Consider the following 20,010-nt stretch of genomic DNA (forward strand, 5'->3'; position numbering starts at 1 on the left):
GGCACTGGTCAAGACTTCATTCCACAACAAACCTGCTCTATATTTTTGGGATGAAACATCATGAACATACCCCGCACCCCTTATTGGTGAGTATACTTGAACTACTGACTACACTTTACTGTACTATCAGGGTGTTCATATCCCCTTCCGTTAAAAAAACACATCAGTCTGTGTCTATTTCCGTCTGAGAATATCCAGTGTATATTTCTCACTTTACACAGTTCCTCCCTACCAACCACCAAAAAGTGTGCGAGAGTGCGGAGGCACCTCATGGAAACAACCGTCAGGGAGCTACTGATGGGTATTCGTTGGTGTGCTCCACTTATCGGTCAAGACTTCGCCTTTTGGCCCCAGTTGACGACTGAAAACACACTTCAGAAGCCCTGCCCCAGGGCCCGGCTCCGAAGAAAAAAGATCAGCCTTCCGGTAGCTCGGGAGGGGGCAAACCGCACTAAAAGTCCCACTGGCGCCTTCGGTACCAAAGCCAAAAGAACACTCTGCTCCAAAATCTGCTCCGAAAGCTTCGACACCAAAGGACAAACCAGCCCCGAACACCTTGAGGCCGATAGACAAACCGGCTCCGGACACTTCCAAGCCCAAAGGCCACCTTTCGGCTCCAAGACCAAAACCCTCGGAACCAAAAAAAGAAACAAGCCAAAGGATTCTACCACACCTCCTAAGGCAAAGGAGCAGAAACCTCCGCCCCACTCGGAACCGAAAAAATAGGTGCCGAAACAGGTTATCGAGGAAGAGGAACTTTTTCATACGAATCCTGTCGATCCCAAACAGAAAAAGATCTACATTCATCCCAAAACTGCACGTGTCACAACTGTGCCATGCAGGAAGAGGAAGCTAGATACTGCACACACCCCACCAGTGCCTGTGAAGGACTGCAACTTCACCCATACCACCTTCTTCTCCTGTCCTTCCTTCTAATCCTGTTCCGCCCCCTAAACCTGTTGCACCACCTCTGCCTGTAACCTCTCCACCACATACACCACCGCCACACGATAATGACTACTATGACTTAGGGGGGAGACCCTAATGATCCGTTCACAGATCCACAGGACACACTACAAGACGATTGGGATGATTACAATGACCCAATAGATCCATCGGACCTCCCAAGCCCCCAACCGTACCCAACAAAACCATCTCCCCCAGACAACAACATTGGTTTTGGGCAACTTGTCAATAGGGCTGCTGTTTTTCACGGTGTGCACATGCACTCAGACACAACAAAGGAGGATTTTCTTCTAGATACCTTTGAACAGTCCCAAAAAACTGTACAAATCTTACCAATGATTAAAGGGGTCATTAAACATGCCCCTGACATATTCAAAGACCCTGTACGAGCCAAGATTCTTAATCCTAGAATTGATAAAAAATAGACCTGCTCCTGATGACCCTGCGGACATCAAAGGACAGCTGCCTTTAGATTCACTAGTAGTTTCCAACGCTAGGAAACACGCCAATTCACAAACATCCGGGGATGCACCACCCCGATAAAGAATCTAAATTGCTAGATGCATCTGGCAAAAGGGTAGCTGCACACGCGGCCAATCACTGGCGCATAGCCAACACTCCACTGCTGTCTAGATATGATAGAGCCCACTATGACCAGCTGGAAACCCTATTACAGCATCTAGCTGACCAATCCAAAACTCAGGCAAATGATCTAATACAAGAGGGCAAATTAATATCAAACGCCTCAATTAAATGTGCCCTTGACTCAGCACACACTGCCTCTAGGTCAATCCATACTAGTGTACTGCTCAGACGACATGCCTGGCTACGCATTTCAGGCTTTAAGCAAGAAGTCCAGACAACCATTCTCAACCAGCCGTTCAATCAAGAACAACTTTTTGGACTTTGTGGACATTGCTCTTGAAAAAATGAACAACCATTGGCATAGCCAATAGGTCTCGCCTTTGGGACCTTATAAGTGTTTAGCGATGCAACAGTTGCATAAATACTTGTAGGGTCCCAAAAGCGAGACCTATTGGCTATGCAAAGCGGCCGCGAAAGTGAAAGTAATCGCGGTAAAGCGCGGCGCCCGCGCACATGCACTGTAGCTCTAGGCTGGCCTGGTAGCACTTTTTGGAGCCCTCTCAATAAGTCTCGCCAGACCAGCGCATGCTCTGGGTCAGGCGAGACCTAAAAAGGACACAGACTGCTAAGTCCATGGGAACATTGCAGTCTCCACACACACACACACGTGGCTCCTTTCGGCGCTCCTTTTTATAGAGGAGCCTCCAAAAACGTTGGTGCAGATACCTCATCTTCGTTCAAAAATACCACTCCCACATCCCCCAACTGAGGATATTTTAGAGGAGGATACCAGGGGAATAACAACAAAGGGAGAGGCCGAGGTAACAATAGCACTTGCACCTCCCCTGCTAATAAAAACTGACTTCACTCCACTCCCCCCCAGACCATTCCACTCTGGTAGGGGAAAGATTATCAGTATCTACCTGTCTGGAACTCCGTCACAACAGAAAAGTGGGTAAGACAGATTATCCAGTATGGTTACTGCCTGGAACTTAGATACCCCCTCCCATGCCCCCCCCCCCCCCCCCCCCCCACCTCCTCAACATACCACCCAAGCAGCGTCCAATGTCCACAGAACATCTTACACTTTTAAAACCAGAAGTTCTCTTACTGCTTCAAAAGCAAGCCATAGCCAGTCCCCTTACCACATCAGGGGACGGGTTTACTCGCTGTATTTCCTAATCCCCAAAAAGGGCGGGACTCTAAGGTCAATACTCTACCTCAGGCCCCTCAATCTGTATATACACTTGGATCATTTTCACATGATCACTCTACAACAAGTGCTTCCACTGCTGCAACAAAGATTTCCTTGCCACACTAAATCTCAAGGACGCCTACTTTCACATTCCCATACATCCTGCTCACAGGAAGTATCTAACGTTCATAGTGGACGGACAACACTCAGTTCAAATTTCTTCCATTCGGAGTCACCACTGCACCCAGAGTATTCACCAAATGCCTTGCAGTGGTAGCAGCACACTTAAGGAGACAACAAATCCATGTCTTCCCATATCTGGACGACTGGCTAATAAAAGCTAAGTCATTCAACCAGTGTGTTCAACACACTCTTCAAACCATCCAAACATTGCACAACTTGGGGTTCACAGTCAACTACACCAAGTCCCATCTCCAGCCCTCTCATGTACATAAATATCTAGGGGCCATAAACACTGCCACAGCTCTAGCATATCCCAGTACAGCCAGGATAGCCAGTATACAAGCTCTTGTCACCAAATTTCAAACCCAACACTCTCTACCAGCCAGAGTGTTCATGCAACTCATAGGCATGATGGCATCTTGCATATTTATTGTACCTTATGCAAGACTTCAAATGTGTCCCTTACAAGAATGTCTAGCACATCAGTGGAATCAGGCTCAAGGACAACTTACTGATCGGGTGTTGGTGGACAGCCGCACACATCGCTCTCTGCAGTGGTGGAACTCAACAAACTTATCCAAAGGGCGGCCGTTCCTCAAACCTGTTCCACAGATAGTACTGGCAACAGAAGCATCACTCACAGGATGGAGATCCCATCTCCTCAATCACACAACCCAAGGCAAATGGACCACTCAACAAAGTGCACCATGTCAATCATCTGGAACTACTAGCAATATTCCTAGCACTAAAATCATTCCAACTACATGTACAGAATAAGGCTGTCCTCATCCGGACGGACAACTTGACAACCATGTATTACATACAGAAACAAGGAGGCACACATTCTCTGCAGCTGTCCCAGCTTGCACAGAACATTTGGAGATGGGCCATCCCACAAAACGTACCTGCTTGCACAACACCTTCCAGGAGTTCACAATCAGATTGCGGATCTGTTAAGTCGACATACACAGCAGATTCACGAATGGGAGCTACATCCCCAAGTTCTTCTACCATTTTTCCATATGTGGGGCCAACCAGACATAGATCGGTTTGCCACACACACACTGACATGCCCAACCTTCGCCGCCAGGTTTCCACACCCGTCGTCCAAGGGCAATGCGATATGGATGAACTGGTCAGGCAGTTTTGCTTACGCTTATCCGCCACTCCCACTGATTCCCCTAGTAGTACGCAAGCTCCGACAAGTCTCTCAAAATGATCCTGGTAGCTCCCACATGGGCACGCCAACCGTGGTTCACAACACTGCTAGAACTCTCACTAGTTCCACACCAAAAACGACGCCTCTCCCCATCACTACAATCGCAGAACCATGGAGAGATAAGGCACCCCGATCCAGGTCAGCTGAATCTGGCTCCTGAAGTGCAAAAGTTTGGTTATCTTAACCTTTCACCAGGCTGTATGAACATCATAAAAAGCCAGGCGCCCTACCACTAGAGCTTGCTATGCGCCAAAATGGAAAGCTTTGCCATTTACTGCACTAACTATCGATCCACTGGATGCGTCCATTCAGGACATCATTTGCTACTTACTGCATTTGCAAAGATGTAATTTAGCATATTCATCCATACGTTTACATCTAGCAGCACTTGCTGCTTATTTATAAAACAGACAACACTTGTCACTTTTCAGGGTCCCAGCATTTAAAGCCTTTATGGAGGGTCTTAAAAGAATCATTCCTCCCAGATTACCACCCTCTCCGGTGTGGAATCTAAACATCGTACTTACTAGACTAATGGGACCCCCATTTGAACCTCTACATAAATGTGAACTTCAGGTCCTTACATGGAAAGTAGCTTTCCTTATTGCAATCGCCTCTCTCAGAAGAGTAAGTGAGATCCAGGCTTTAACTATACAAGAACCTTTCTTACAAATACATCGTAACAAAGTGGTTCTCAGAACAAACCCAAAATTCCTTCCTAAAGTCATCTTGGTATTCCACCTTAACCAATCTGAGTTACCGGTATTTTTTCAAAACCCAGACTCGGTAGCAAAGAGCTCTTCACACACTAGACGTCAAAAGAGCACTACTTTATTACATTGACAGGACTAAATCCTTTAGGAAAACAAAACAATTGTTTGTAGCCTCCTGCCCACCTCATAAATGTAACCCCATCTCCAAAGCTGGGATTGCAAGGTGGATTGTTAAATGTATCCAAATCTGCTACCACAAGGTGAAACACACATTAAGAATTCCCCCTAGAGCGCATTCTACACACAAACTAGGGGATTCCATGGCATTCTTAGGGAACATTCCCCTAGAAGACATTTGGAGGGCAGCAACATGGTCTACCACACACACCTTCACTAAACACTATTGTGTTGACGTGCAGGCCAAAAACACAAGCTTCTGTAGGCCAAGCTGTTCTTAAAAGACTCTTTCAAACTACTGCAACCGATACAGGTGACCACCGATAGGGAAGACGCTGCTGTACAGTCTATGCAAAGTGTGCGATCTGCAGCTCATATTCCTCAAACGGAAAATGCTACTTACCAGTATGCATCTGTCTTGGCATGTAGAGCTGCAGATTTGCACACGCCCACCCACCTCCCCGGGACCTGTATCTGTTCCAGTACTATCTTATTTAGATATTCACACATGGACATCTTTTTCTTTTCTACGGACTCCATTTCTCATCATGGCGAAAAACAATCTGAGGATGGAGTAGAAGCCCATGCGCACTTTCGTCCAAGGGAGGAGTCACCTATCTTGTGACTACAAAGACTTCTTCCAAGACATCAACAAGGTGCAAGCATCCGAGCCCAACACCAGATGGCAATCTAATGCAAAGTGTGCGGATCTGCAGCTCTGCATGCCAAGGACAGATGCATACTGGTAAGTAGCATTTTCCTTCTCCTTAAGCCATTCAAAATCCTCGGCTAAACCAGAACAGGAGAAGATCTTCCTAGGAGCGAGATTAAACTCAAGAAGGTCACCGGCGGAACTGGCCCAAAGGAGGTTACAGGCAATCGAAGAGCAAACTCTCCTCTACCAAAACAGTTTTTGACAGTGAGGAAATTTATGAGACTAATGGGTAGGATGGCATCATGCATCCTCCTCCTTGATGATGCAAGTCTACACATGCACCCTCTACAGGAATGGCTATGCAACAATTGGTTGCAAACCACAGGGAGTTGGGAGGATCAAGTGGTTGTAACGGAGGATACAGAAGGAGAAACAATGGTGGGAATCCAAGAACATAACTCTAGGCAGCCCATTCAAATCACCAACTCCATCCGTGACCATCACAATAGATACGACCCACGGGGGTTGGGGAGCGCCCTCCGGAAACTTAGATACAGGGTAAATGGAATGATACAGACTCCATAAAACATATCCGCTTCCTAGAGATGAAGACGGTTGCGGGCACTGAAACCATTCCAAGCCCACATTGCAGTAAAGACTGTATTGATCTAAACGGACAATACGACAACAATGTTTTACCTCCACAAACAAGGAAGAACAAAATGATTTACCTTAAGCAGGCTAGCTCAGGAGATGTGCAAAAAGAACAGTTGATGGACAGAATGCAGAACAATGTCATACATTCATCCCAGTACAGAGATCTGGGCCTAAAGCCATTGTTTTTTTTTGCTCACCGTGCCATTCCAGTTTGAGCCCAGCTATATGCAAATCAGTCTTGACCCTGTGCCTCATGGGAACCGTCCTGCCTGAACTGCCAAGCCAGGTCCTCCGTGGACTGGAATCCAGCATCCTAGTACTGGTTTCGGGGTTTCACCCCTCATCAACCAGGATAGCTTGACTCCAGTGGCATGGAGAGCATGGGACCCACGTCTGGGCATACCCATCCCACTTGGGGTGACAAATGCAAAAAGAAAAGTTGACGGACAAAATGCAGAACAATGTCATACATTCATCCCAGTTTGCCCTAAATTGGCAGGGTATGCCCAGATGTGGGTCTCTTGCTCACTTTGCCACTGAATTCAAGCTAGCCTGGCTGATGAAGGGTGTTACCCAGAAACCGGTCCCAGGATGCTGGTTTCCGGGCCAGGGAGGACCTGGCTTGGCAGTTCGGGCTGGACTGTTCCCATGAGGCACAGGGTCAAGACTGATTTGCATATGGCCAGGTCTAAACTGGGGTGGCATGGTGAGCAAAAGAATGATGGATTTAACCCAGATCTCTTTACTGGGGGTGAATGTTTTGATTTGTTTTGCATTCCGTCAATCAATTGTCTTTTGCTTCATATACTACGCATGGCATCACCGGCCATCTGAGAGACCTCCACTGGCTCCCAGTCAACGAGTCACCTTTAAGGTCCTCACACCCCTACACAACACACGCCTGTGTACCTCAGCCACCGCCTCGCATTCCATGCACCCACCAGAGATCTCCGCTCTGCCCAGCTGGCCCTGGCACCGTCCCACACATCCGCAAGACCACAGCAGAAGGAAGATCCTTCTACCTCACAGCAAAGACCTGGAACACCCTGCCCCTCCACCTCAGGCTATCACCGTCATTGCCTCAATTCAGGAAGGACCTCAAGACCTGGCTGTTCGACTGATCAGCGGTCCATCCAACCCCTCCCCCGCGCCTTGGTACCCTTACTGGTTAGTAGTCTCGCTCGCTGTACAGGACACTTGATTTATTGGCCTCCCCTCTCTGTACCAAATGTAAATAAAATAAAAAAAATACCTTACCCTGCCATCCTTGACCATCCCAAAGAGCCTTCCTGGCGTGTCCATTAGGCTGCTTTTTATAAAAGGATTGCAGAATCCCATCCATTTCATATACACCTGTGTACACATGTATATAAACACAGGTTAAAGAAACTTTATAGTAATTGGGTGAGAATTTCAGTGACAAGGTAACGTTGTAAACATTCAAAACCACTGAAATTCTCCTGGTTAGCTTGGGTAACTATAACTTGTGCTTTAAAATAACTATTTTGTGCCCTGACATGCAGTTTTCTCATCAATTTTATTACAAATGTTGTAGTGACAGGTGTCATGAGTGGTGAAATATCTGGAGGTAATTAGAAGTACATGGCGATCGTGCAGGTTATTGGTTTTTTTTTTTAATGTTAAGTTTATACAAATTAAACATGAGACATTTACATGATTCACGTCTTAGCAGTGGCAGTTCACATCAAAACCAGTGCAGTACCATACATGAAATTCTAAAGTGTTGTATCGGACACTTGTTTATCTTTTACTTCTCGGTGGCTCACCGTTTCTCATATCCTTCGTCTTAGCTTCCTGAGTGCAGAACATAGCGGCACATAATACATTTTGTACTGAATCAGCCCTGCAAGTCACGCTGGAGGTAAGAGGGGGTGGAATCGTGCCCCACGGTTCCAGCGTTCACCTCAGATGCATCCCTGTTCACTATAAATGTCTTATACAGAGCCCAGAAGTTTTTTGGCCTATTACGGGGGGAGGGGGGGGGGGGGGGGTTAATATAGTTTTCGGTTTGAGTGCAACAATACATCCTATCCCTTTACGATTGAGCTAGTGTAGGAGGAGGACCCCGCAACCAGCATATGGCCACACATCATCTTGCTATTTATAAGCTCGTATCAATCAGTCTTTTCGCCTTAGGGATAGGTTTAGAGTGAGCATTGGATCGGGGATTAACAACATCTCTAACTCGATTGAGCTCGTCAAAAATCAGTCCCCAGAAGCGAGCTATGCCTGGACATTCCCAGGCTAAATGAAAAAAATCAGCAGACTGCACATTGCACCTATCCCATGTAGACTCTTCTCTTAGGCCATATCGACAGTCGCTCCCGGGTATAAAACTCTGTTAAGAAATTTAAAATGTATTAACCTGTGTCGTCTGTTTAAGGATATACGTTTTGTGCTCATGCAACAGTATGACCATATTTCGTCAGTAAGGTCGCTCTGAAAGTCTCGCTGCCAGGCCAGTCTTGATTTAGTGTATTCGTACTTCCTACTAGACAGTGAAATGCGATAGATCCTGGACACCATCCTAGTGGGTTTTTGTGCTTTAATGAGTTGTCAAGGCTGGCATCTCGGGGGGTTCTGCAATGTCGTCTCCCAATAGCTCACTAAGCGCATGTCGAACTCTGTGGAATTGGAATTTAGCAAGGTGGTCTGGTGCGTCTTCGTCTTCTACCATGTCTCCCCATTTCCGAGCAACACCATCAGTGAAGAGGTCACCGATATGATGAGCATTGAGCGCCTGTAGAGCTATTAGGACCCCTTTGTCCTCACATGGTGTGAGCCAACGGCACCATTCAAGGCGGGCTGCTGGAGAATACAAAATATGCCCTGCCTGTAGTTTCAGTAAGTAGTGCTAGGCGTGTGCGACTGTGTTAAGGGAGTAGAGTATCCCCGTTCATCTATCAGGGGGCATAAACAGCAAGGCTGGCAGTGGCCGTGGAGCAGCAACTATTGTTTCTATCTGGCCGTACGGTATGTCGAGCGGACCATGTATCCAATGTTATGCCTGCGCACTCGGTGCCGCTCTATAGTATAAGTCTAAATTTGGTGCTCCCAGTCCCCCCCCATTGAGTACGGCAATGTAAGTGTTTGCCAAGTGATGTGAGCTTGTTTGCCCGCCCAAGTAAGGCATAGCAGAAGGGACTTGAGTGCTAAGCATGGTAGCTAGTATCTCCAGTCTAATACATCCGTGGTACAACACACTGCAAAGCGCCATATCTGAGAGAAAACCAAACAGTCTCCATAGACATTCCCACCCACGTCAGGCAGTACCCAACTGCGCCTGAACGACCATGTACTCCCCACCCCAACCAAAGGTAAAAGAACTTGTACAGTTTCGATCAAACTAGTTGCAATATCCCAGCCTTTCCTGTCCCAACTTAAACAAAAACAGTGTATTTCACACGAGGGCAGATGTTGGGCACAGCAGAAACACATATGCAATGGGCTATCCTAGCGCACTGTGCCATCCAACGCCATTATGGACTAGCCTTCGCAACCAAGACATTCCTCATATTTTTAGATTTGTGAAATGCAATGTGGTTAGCATGGGAGCAACCCATGCAGCACCTATCTCTCCCATCCCGGAACCATAGATTAAGACCACTGCAACAAATAACCAGTCCCGCAATAGGATAATCTTACATTAGCCAGACCCCTCCACCCCCCCCCCCCCCCCCCCCCCCCCCATATCCGTGACCAAGCAGCCCGCACCACCCCGGGCAACACTGACTGAAAATACCACAATGTCCAACGACCGCCGACTACACCCTCCAGCACTTCTCGCGCCGGATTCCTCCAGGATTCTTTGGTCCACTCCTTCAGTGCTTTTTGCTGAGACTTGGGATCAGTGAAAATCCGCGACGAGCCATTTCTGTAATCTGAGTTTGGCGGGGTATAACATGGCGTAGACTATATTTAGGTCTCTCATTTGGCGCTTGTATGGAGCAAATAGTCTGCGCGCTTCTTGCACACGTGCCGTGAAGTCTGGATATAAGGTAATGCTGGACCCCTCATATTGTAGAGATTCCTTAGATCTTGCAGCAGCCAATGACGAGTCGCGGTCCCTATAATTCAATAATCTGGCTATTATGGGCCAAGGCGGGGCCCCAGGAGGGGGACGCGGGCCCAACGATCTATGCGCCCACTCCACCACAAAAATGTTAGAGAAACTTCTGTGCCTAGTAGTGGTCAGCAGTGCCTCAACAAACTTTTCCCTATTGCCCGTTGGAGTCGATTCTTGAACCCCCGTGATGCACAGGTTGTTTCGGCGCGAGCGTGCTTCCAAATTTTCAGCCTTGTCTTGGAGGGTCTGTAGGGCTCTTTCCGCTTTTTGGTGGCTAGCATCCATTGATGTGTGTGCTTCTTCTACCTCGGTGATCCTACACTCTGCCATGTCTATCCTCTCTGCATGCTTGTCTATTCTCTGACATTCTGTCAATGCGGTAAGAGGGTGTAGATTTTAGTGCCCAGACCTGCCAGGCTGCCTTGTAGGTTCTTTTCCATTGTGATCAACATGGAGCGGATATCGCCCTCACCCATGTCAGGCAGGTGCTATCGTCATCCTCTACAGTCTCTGCTCTTTGACTTCCTCTGGTCGAATGTGAGCTTAGGCTGATTTCTGTCCACCCTGCCCATTGGGCGTGGTGCTGTACTGGTAAACATCAGATCGTCAATAGAATATCAGTCCTAGTGTGTAGAGAGGAAGCTAAAGCAGGATTGAAGGTGCACACACTGACTCTGTGCTGTTGTCGTCTGCAACCCTCAGCAAGCCTACAATTTCCCCCAGATCCGCACGGCGGCAGCTAGGGAGAGCTCAGTACAATAATTCCAGGTAAATATAGTGGATGACTTTATGACTCTGTGGGAGGGACAGCCAGTACAAGAAGTATTGTGAGAAGGCGAAATTAGCACCCTCCCAGCACTATGCACGTTATGTGAGCAATAGATATGCAGCGACTACAGTCGACCAGGGCACCCCTCGCTGGCAGGAGGCGAACTACTCACGCTTCCTGCAGAAACGCAGTTGTCACCGACACCTCTCCAATTTCCTTCCCCGGGTGAGCGTACATCTCTCCTCCACAGCCATAATTGTCACGAGGGACCAACAGCAGCCCGATCAGGCCGGTGCACTTAACATTGACTGCAGAAATCAATGCCAGAGCTAAAGCACCACGCCGCGGCAGCCCGCAGTATCTAGTTGCGCAGTTCATTGTCCGCACTAGGCCGCCTAGAGCACACCTGGAGGTTCAGGAAGCCAAGCGACGCGGGTTATCACTGTGCCCCAAGCCGCACCCAGCAATCCTCACCTCAGCCCAGGGTCGCAGCGTGCCGCGCAGGTCTTCCCACGGCGCTCTGAAGTTTGAGCGGGCAGCCAGGTGGCAGTACCTGGAATGTAGTATGGTCACGTCTGGATGCAGCGGCCAGGCCCAAGGAGCCGATCGTAGCAGGTCTCCGGGTCAGAGCGCTGCAGCTAGCGCCCACACTCGAGCTCCTGCCTCCTTGCAGATGGTCGAAGGGGCGCCGTGGTGCGGGCGCCCAAACCGCGCCACGACGTAGTCGGCAGCTCTCACTGCAGGCCCGGGGGTACAGCACAGCGTGTAGGATTCGGTTGAGCGCCTCGTAGCAACAGCAGAATGCGGGCGTTCCGGGATGTCTCAAACGGCTCAATCCGACGCCAGCCTCCTCTGGTGTCAAATATAGGAGCAACGAAGGGTCGTCTAAGGCATTAGCGGTAGGATATTGTCCAGATGATGTGGTGGCTTCACGGAGCTGGGTTTCCAAGCGGCCATCTTGCCGACGCAAGCTCCGCCCCCTTGTGCGAGTTGTTACCTTAGGGCAGAGGTCTTCAAACTTTTGGATGCCGAGACCCCCCCCTGTCAAACAATTATAAGCATAAGGACCCCCTCCTGACAAAATTCTAGAACTTGGTCTTCCTCATCATTGCTAACTATCAACAACCATAAACGCCCCCAATTCCCACAGCAAATCATTTTTACATTGGGGGAATAAATGAGTGTTTAGCAAAGGTCAGTAAGAGAGCTTGGGGGCGTGGTCAAAGGTATGGCTAAAACAAAGCCTTATTTATGAGGCATTGGCATAGGGCAGCACCGCAAGTCTTCTTGCGGGGCTGCCCTATGCCAATGTGAAAGGGCAGGAATGCACCTCATTTATGAAATATGATGCATTCCTGTCCTTTCCCCCTGCATTGGCGCACAAATTGCTGCCTAACGCCAACATAGGCAGGATTGTTTTTGTGCAGGAAGAGCGGGAACACTCTTGGAGAAATTAAAGCATTTCTCCTCGTTACCCCTGCTGTGGGGAGGCGTAAGGTTTTGGCGCTGCCCCAGGTTTAGATGATTTTAGAAATCTGGGGCAGTTTAAAAATCCATGGGTGTTGCGTGAGAACACCCACTGCAATGCCTATGGAACGCCTACTTGACATAGTGTAAGGCAACGCAGGGACTTGCGCTGCTTTGTCTTACTCCATATCTGAGGCCATGCAATGCCACGCTGGGTGACTTTGTGTCGCCTCATAGATATGATTGCGACGCTTGTGCCACCAAAGCTTAAAAAAAAGCGGCTCTCCGGCAGTGCAAGCCTCTCATAAATCAGCCGCAAAATATTTTGTTAGATGTTTAGGTCTTTCACCTTAAATGAAAAATAAATGTACTCAATGGGAAATGCACTGTAGTACATTATGAAACCTCTATTATTTAATGTACTACAGAGGTCTGTATGCAACCAGAGAGACACAGAATTAAATTTGGTTGGTTCAGTGGAGAATAGTGACTTGTGTATTTTTAGTGCTATGAGGTCACAGCCTGTGACAGAAAGCACAGTGAATGTGTAAGTTGTTATTTATTACTTGCATTACACACATTATAATATAGACTGCTACAAACTGTGGAAATAGCTTTAAAATAAAATGGAGCTTCCAAAATGTAAATTTGAGTAATATAAGACCATAAGTAATGGTTTTTTTTTTGTTGCATACTTGTCCCTTCAACACATCCCCAGGGATACTAAGCACTGTTTAAATGCAATTAGGGTTAAAAGCATGCACTTCACAGCCCAGTGGCTAACTCTTTGCACCATCATGCAAAAAAAAACATATTTGCCATCACAATGCTTGGAGTGATTCAAGCAATTAAAGCCAGGACCACTCCTAAGCATGCTTTACATTTGCAAATTAACTCCTAGCGCACATTTGCAGGTCATTCAGGCAAGCAGGCACCCTGGCATGACCACTTACTTGAAGGATTGTTTTACCAGGCCTCTGTTTTACAGCACATGAGAGCCAATTAACTTCAGCTAAAGCATTTTAACGATCAGAATGAAGGGTCCAAAAGGAAAAGCACATTTTGCATTCCAGGCAGAAGTTAGGCCCGGATATGTGCGACCCCCTTCCTGGGACTCCACGGCTCTCCTGGGGGTCGTGCCCCACAGATTGAAGACTGCTAGTTACACTTACCAGAGCGAGCTAGAACAGGTGAATTTTAGTGGTTTTGTACATTTAATACATTACATTGTCACTGAAATTCTGACTTAACTATAACGTTTAACTTTTTTTTCCAATACATTTCTAGGATGCTTAAAGTAAAGTCATAATTTGTTACCTATGTAAAGCCAAACCCCCACCCCGGCAGGGGGCTTGGCCAGAAGTGTGGAATAAGGCTTGGTCCTGTGGACAACCTCCCCTCAGGCATCCAACCTCATGCTGCTCACAGGCTTTGGTCGTGCACTGCGTCGGGTTGGCAGCATGGACTGGCTTGCACTCAGGTCCTCCTCTCGAGCCTTATTAGGACTTGATGGGAATGTATTGAGACTTGGCAGGGGCACCAGTATATCCTGCATACCCCTGCCATGGAGCGTTGGGTCCGGACATTTGTGACTTTTATTTCTTACAAGATTTGAGTTGCAAGACCGATTGTGAACCCTCCCTTTGTCCACACTGCACCAGGACAAAGACGCACCCCAGCTGTTTTCTTCTCAGCGTGAGTAGTGGAGTGTTGAAAACAAGTGTACTGTATATTTGAAATATAAGTTGTGAAAAAAGACAATCTGTGATCACCGCTGTTTTTTTGTGGGGAGGTACCTGTAAATCTACAGCACTACATGCTACGAATAGATGGTTACCAGGTAAGTAATATTTTCCATTCATAACCTGTTTGGCTGTAGATGCACGCTGGCGAGAAGATGATGCAGATACTTGGAGCAAAGATTTTTTTTTAACATAGTTTTGCCAATTAAAGCCTGTAGACAGGATTAATTGTCCACACAATAGTGTTTTGTGGAGTCAAGTAAGTGGCACATTTACATATGTCTGCCAAAGGAATATCAATTAAAGAATGCCCTAGTAGCCCCCTTGAGCACATGGGAAGCACAAATGGAGCGAGCTTGGCCTTGGCATAACAAGTTAAATGCATTTAACAATCAATTTGCAGTTCCTGGCTTGGAGCTGCATTGTCTCATGCGAGATTTGGCAAAGGCTAGGAAAAATGTTTGTCTTTTGAAAGGACTGGGTCTTGTCATTATAATGTATTTGCTTCCAAGGAAATAACTTGTTTGTTCCAAACGATAAACAGCTCTTGAGGAAAGACTATTACAGTCCCACATTGTAGTGAACACTGCAAATTGCATTTAGTTTATGCAGGACTGTGATAAATCCACATGCTAATTTGAAAAACATTTGTGCCAAGCAAAAACTATTTTCATAACCTGTCACATTACTGAGAATATTACCACCCTGAATCAGCTAAGAAAGCCCACGTTGTTACAGCAGACTCTGAAATCTAATCACTTCCATGCACTCTAACCCTGATGTAGAGTTGATACTTGATTGTAATCAGCTGTTTGTTTCCTTTACATTTAAAGGTGGTTGAAGATGGCTATGAATTTTTTGCCAAACGACAGCTGGTCACCCTATTTTCAGCTCCAAATTACTGTGGAGAGTTTGATAACGCTGGAGGCATGATGAGTGTGGATGAAACACTGATGTGCTCCTTTCAGGTATGGTACATTTTAGTCCTGTACTTTTCTTTGCATTAACTGTTCTTAAATAGTGTGCAAAATTCTTACAATGAACTCGTGTACAGTTATGTTTATTTGTTGCCTTCATTAAGTACTCTGTGCTGCTAAGCAGCAGCTTCATGGCTCTCCTGCTTCACAAGCAAATTACTATTTAGGCTATCCAGATAGGGCTGGCTTGGTCACTGTCTCCTAATGTTGTCAGTGATTTGGCTGATAATCCTTTGAAAGAACTTTTGTGTTTTCCTTATGAATGTAAAACCTTGTTTTGCAGCATAAATCCTTTTTTGGACTCGCATACTGTGCATTATCCCGCCATCTAGTGTTTGGGTCTGGAATTGTCCTTTTTTTCATGGGCGCAGACTATCATTTGGTGGAATGCCTGTCCCATGTGTGATGTCAGACTGCTCCTGGATGTTCCTATGTCTAGTAGCCATCTTCAGATTCATTTTTCTACTGTTGGGTCTGGAAGCTACGTAGGAGTTCCGCAAGTTTTTTTGAAAAACAAGTTTAAAAAAAATCTGCCAACTCACTGACAACCACGAAGAAAGGATGATGAGAGATTAGGGGACCCTTCTCTTCCTTACCTGATGAGACCTTGCCGGAACCAACCACGTGTTTGGAGAATGAGGGCAAGTAGGGGACATGGAAAATACCTCCTTTAAATTCTGCTCCAATTGCCACCACAAGATTGCATTGAGAGACGTCCACGAGAGCTGTAACCTGTCTCCCTAAAGACCACTGAGATGAGGACTGCAAGGCTGCCCCGCATTCATACCAAAGACCTTAAGGATAAATCAAAGACCTAGACTTCAACACTACACCATGGCCAGCCAGAGATCACGGGTATCACTGAAGGAACTGCCTGTCCAGCGACGATAATGTTGAAGCCGAAACAGCACACTGTAGAGAGTCGGATGCCGAAGCTTACATGGTAGATACCAAGAGAAAACAGACCGCAAAGATATCAGTGATTGAGGCTGAAATGAAAGCCCAAAAGGTAATCAAGCCATAGAAAGGCACTGAAACTAAACCCTCATACACAGTTTGTAAAGGCAACCTCGGTGCTGAAGTAAGTCTTGACCGAAGGTCAGCTGAAAGCCAAAGTGTCCCACAGGTACTGACCTTGGGATACTGATGCAAAGATCCAGTCAAAGCCTTCCAACCGAGAGGAAGTGAGAGGGCACAAAACAGTTGACGCCGAAGAAGAGACTTTAGCCGATGCATGACACTAAACAAAAAAGGCAGGAGGTTGTAAAGAAAGAAAAGGCCGAGATGGGAGCTCTCCTACAAAGAAAAAAGGAGTTTGACAACTCCTTAGGGTATTTCGGATCCCACCTAAACCTTCGTCAAAAAAGAGCAGTGTCTTAGAGGCTAGGGCAACACCAGAGCCCCAGGAAGAACCAGAAGAGGAGTTCTACAAACCCAAAGAGACAGAAGTGGCAGGAGGGTTTGAAGAAGAGATTCCCCTGAGGTAGGAGCAGACCATTACCCTTTGAGGCCTTCACCACCAGATTCTCTCCATGTACAATAGACTTAAGAGGGCTGCTAAGACCAGTGAAGTATAGCTGGAGGGGGAAAAGGATGATTCTTGTTTTCTCCTGGAAACACTAATAGAGGCCGACAAGGGGAACCTGTATTGACCTATGCTACCCAGCATTCTGGACCAGGAGTCATTTAAAGAACCTGTCACTATGAAGGTAGGGGTACCACAGGGCTCGATCCTGAGCCCAGCACTTTTTAATGTTTATATGGCCCCCTTGCACTCCTAGCTGAGGAACATGGCGCTAAAATAGTATCATACACCGATAACACGCAATTGTTGTTCACCTGTGTCAAGGGTGCTGATTTTAGAGGCAGTGAGATAAACGTCTGCTTGACGGAGGTGTTTTCCTGGCTAAGGCGAATTCAATTAAAGTGCAATCCGGTAAAATCGTAGATTTTCTTCGGCCCTAATTCTTGTGAAGCATGGTGCTAAATGGTGGCCAGAGGATATGTCGTCCCCCCTGTCCCCCCTCCCCTGTAACCTCAGTAAGCACTGTGAAGAACCTTGGGGTCAAGTTAGACGCTGACCTGTCCATGAAGGCTCAGATTCAAACTGTTGCCAGTACTTACTTTGGGCTGCTGAAAATGTTAAAGAATTTTCTCCCCCTGCTTCCGGACTCACACAGGAAGACTGTAGTCCAGGCCCTGATTATATCAAGGCTAGACTACGTCAACGTCCTGTACCTGGGCCTCCCTGACTATCTACTAGGTCGTTTGTAGTTAGTTCAGAATGCGGTGACCAGAGCTATTCTCATGGTGGGTCCCAGAGCGCGAATGTCTCAAAGGCTCTGGTCCTGGCCTTTAAGGCCCTACATGGTATGGGCGCCTCTTACATTAAGTAAAGGATTCAGCACTATGTCCCGCAACGGGCTTTGAGGTCCTCAGCACAGCTTTTGACCGTTCCTCCGTTTTCCTGTTCCCGCATGGGTAGTCGCTTCTTCCAAGTGATGGCCTCTCGGCTATGGAACAGCCTGCCACTTTCTCTTAGACGGGTGCAGGATCTCCTTGCCTATAGGAGGCCATTAAAAACCTGGCTATCCCAACATTAGATCTAGGCCTACTTTTTTTTAGTGCAAACTGTCTGTCTGGTGGTCCTTTCAGCGCCGGGACACTGAAGTAGCCGTGCGCTTTACAAGTACCTATTTACATTACATTACTGCAAAGGCAATAACGCCAAGGTTTTGAGAAAGTACAAACCCTCTACCCAAGACCCTCCGTATATACAGGGAAATGCACCAGCGGACTCAATAGTCAATACTAAATGACTGCATAACAACGCCCCCACTTCTACAGGCCCACCACCTCCTGAAAAGGAGAGCAAGAGGCTCAACATGGTGGGAAGAAAATTGTAGAGGGAAGCCGCAACAGTGGCAAATCGCAATCTCAAATGCACTGTTAAATAATTACGGCCATCAACAACGGGATGTGATCGAGTCCCTCATGCAACACCTCCCACGGCAGTACAAAAATAAAGCCAAGGCAGTCATGCAAGAGGGACGGAACCTAGCCAATACATGCCTGAAGTCAGTCCTGAACGCAGCAGACACTTTCAGCAGGCAGATGTGCACCGGCACTACACTGAGAAGACATATGTGGTTAAGAGTGTCGGGCTATAAACCAGAGGTGCAAGCCTCCATAATCGGCATGCCTTCTACAGAAGATGTCCTGTTCGGCCAAGCAGTTGATGAGTCCTTACAGTACATGGACAGTGAAACGGGCAAGGCTTTGGGAGTCAATTCAGAAGCTTGTTCCCAAGGGCAGGGAACACAACCCGAAGACCCACAAGCAGAGCGCCTTTTACACCAGGGCACACTCACAAGGCAGTTCCCATCTAGCCACAGCAACAGTCTACTTCTCAAACCTGGCAGCACACTGCCAGGTAGCCCTTTGGGATGCAGGGAGAGGGATAAACCCCTGAGGGGGGTGAAGCAACAAGCAAGTGACTTGCCCATCAAGCCAGGCCCCCACATATAAGCAATAGGAGGCAAGATCTGACTTTTCCCAAGGGATTGGGAAATAACATTAGATAATGGATTTTAAACTTTGTGTCAAGGATACTGCATAGAACTAACCAGAGAAACACCCCAAAAGCAAAAATATTTCGAGGGGAGTAAATACAGTTAAAGGAGGTGAAATGACAAGGCTACCCTAGACCTCATCCCTATGAATCGGGGACCCAAGAATTACCTCAGATTTGTACTGGACAAAAGTACACTAACAATTCATAGTACTACCATTCGGCATAAAGTCAGTACCATGTGTCTTTACAAAATGCCTTGTTGCAGCTTACCTATGAAGTAAGGGAATACATGTATACCCATACCTGGCTAGTAAAGGCAAAATCCAAACAAATGCTGGAGGCGTTCAAACTAGAATCTACTTTAAACTGCCTTGGTTTCTCCATAAACCACAATAAATCGTCAATGGAACAGGAAAAGGTGTTCCTGGGAGCAACCCTAAACTCAAGGACTGCACAAGCATTGCCTGTCCCTAAGGGGATAGATGCGATGACATATCAAGTGCGCCTATACCAGAAGGGCCAGTCTGACAGTGAGAACAGTCATGAAATTAATGGGCATGATCGCATTATGCGTACCACTCCTAACACGTGGATGACTTGTATGACTTTTCAAAGAATGGATCTGCAACAATTCGTCACAAGCCACAGGGAGTTGGGAGGGTCTAGTGATTGTCACAGCAATGATACAAAGGGAGATACAATGGTGAAAACAGACAAGTGACCTTAGGAAGACCATTGAAGACCCCAACACAACAGTGACCATCACAACAGATGCATCCCACAAGGGTTGGGGCACTCACAGGGAACATGAAAGTACGGGAACAATGGAACAATGTAGATGTGCTTAAGCACATCTTCCAGGAAATTAGTGTTTCTAGCCCTGAAAGCCATTCTAACACAGATCACAGGAAGAACTGTGCTAATACGAACATGCAACACTACAATGCTCTACCTGAACAAATGGGGAGGCACAGAATCATACAACCTAAGCAAACTAGGCCAAGAAATATGGTGATGGGGCAATATGAAAGATAATTACTCTGT

The 20,010-nt window shown here is 47.0% G+C and overlaps 1 protein-coding gene across 1 annotated transcript in view; it reads left to right on the top strand.

The window, feature by feature from the left end:
- Positions 1 to 20,010, top strand: part of PPP1CB (protein phosphatase 1 catalytic subunit beta) — a 355,283-nt gene that overhangs the window by 297,057 nt on the left and 38,216 nt on the right. The window contains exon 7 of the mRNA XM_085610370.1: positions 15,249 to 15,383. Within this exon, the coding sequence (XP_085466496.1) occupies positions 15,249 to 15,383 (135 nt within the window). The remainder of the gene's footprint in view (positions 1 to 15,248; positions 15,384 to 20,010) is intronic.

This window comes from Triturus cristatus, chromosome 6 (genome assembly GCF_964204655.1).
Source record: "Triturus cristatus chromosome 6, aTriCri1.1, whole genome shotgun sequence".
In the NCBI taxonomy this organism is placed as follows: domain Eukaryota; kingdom Metazoa; phylum Chordata; class Amphibia; order Caudata; family Salamandridae; genus Triturus; species Triturus cristatus.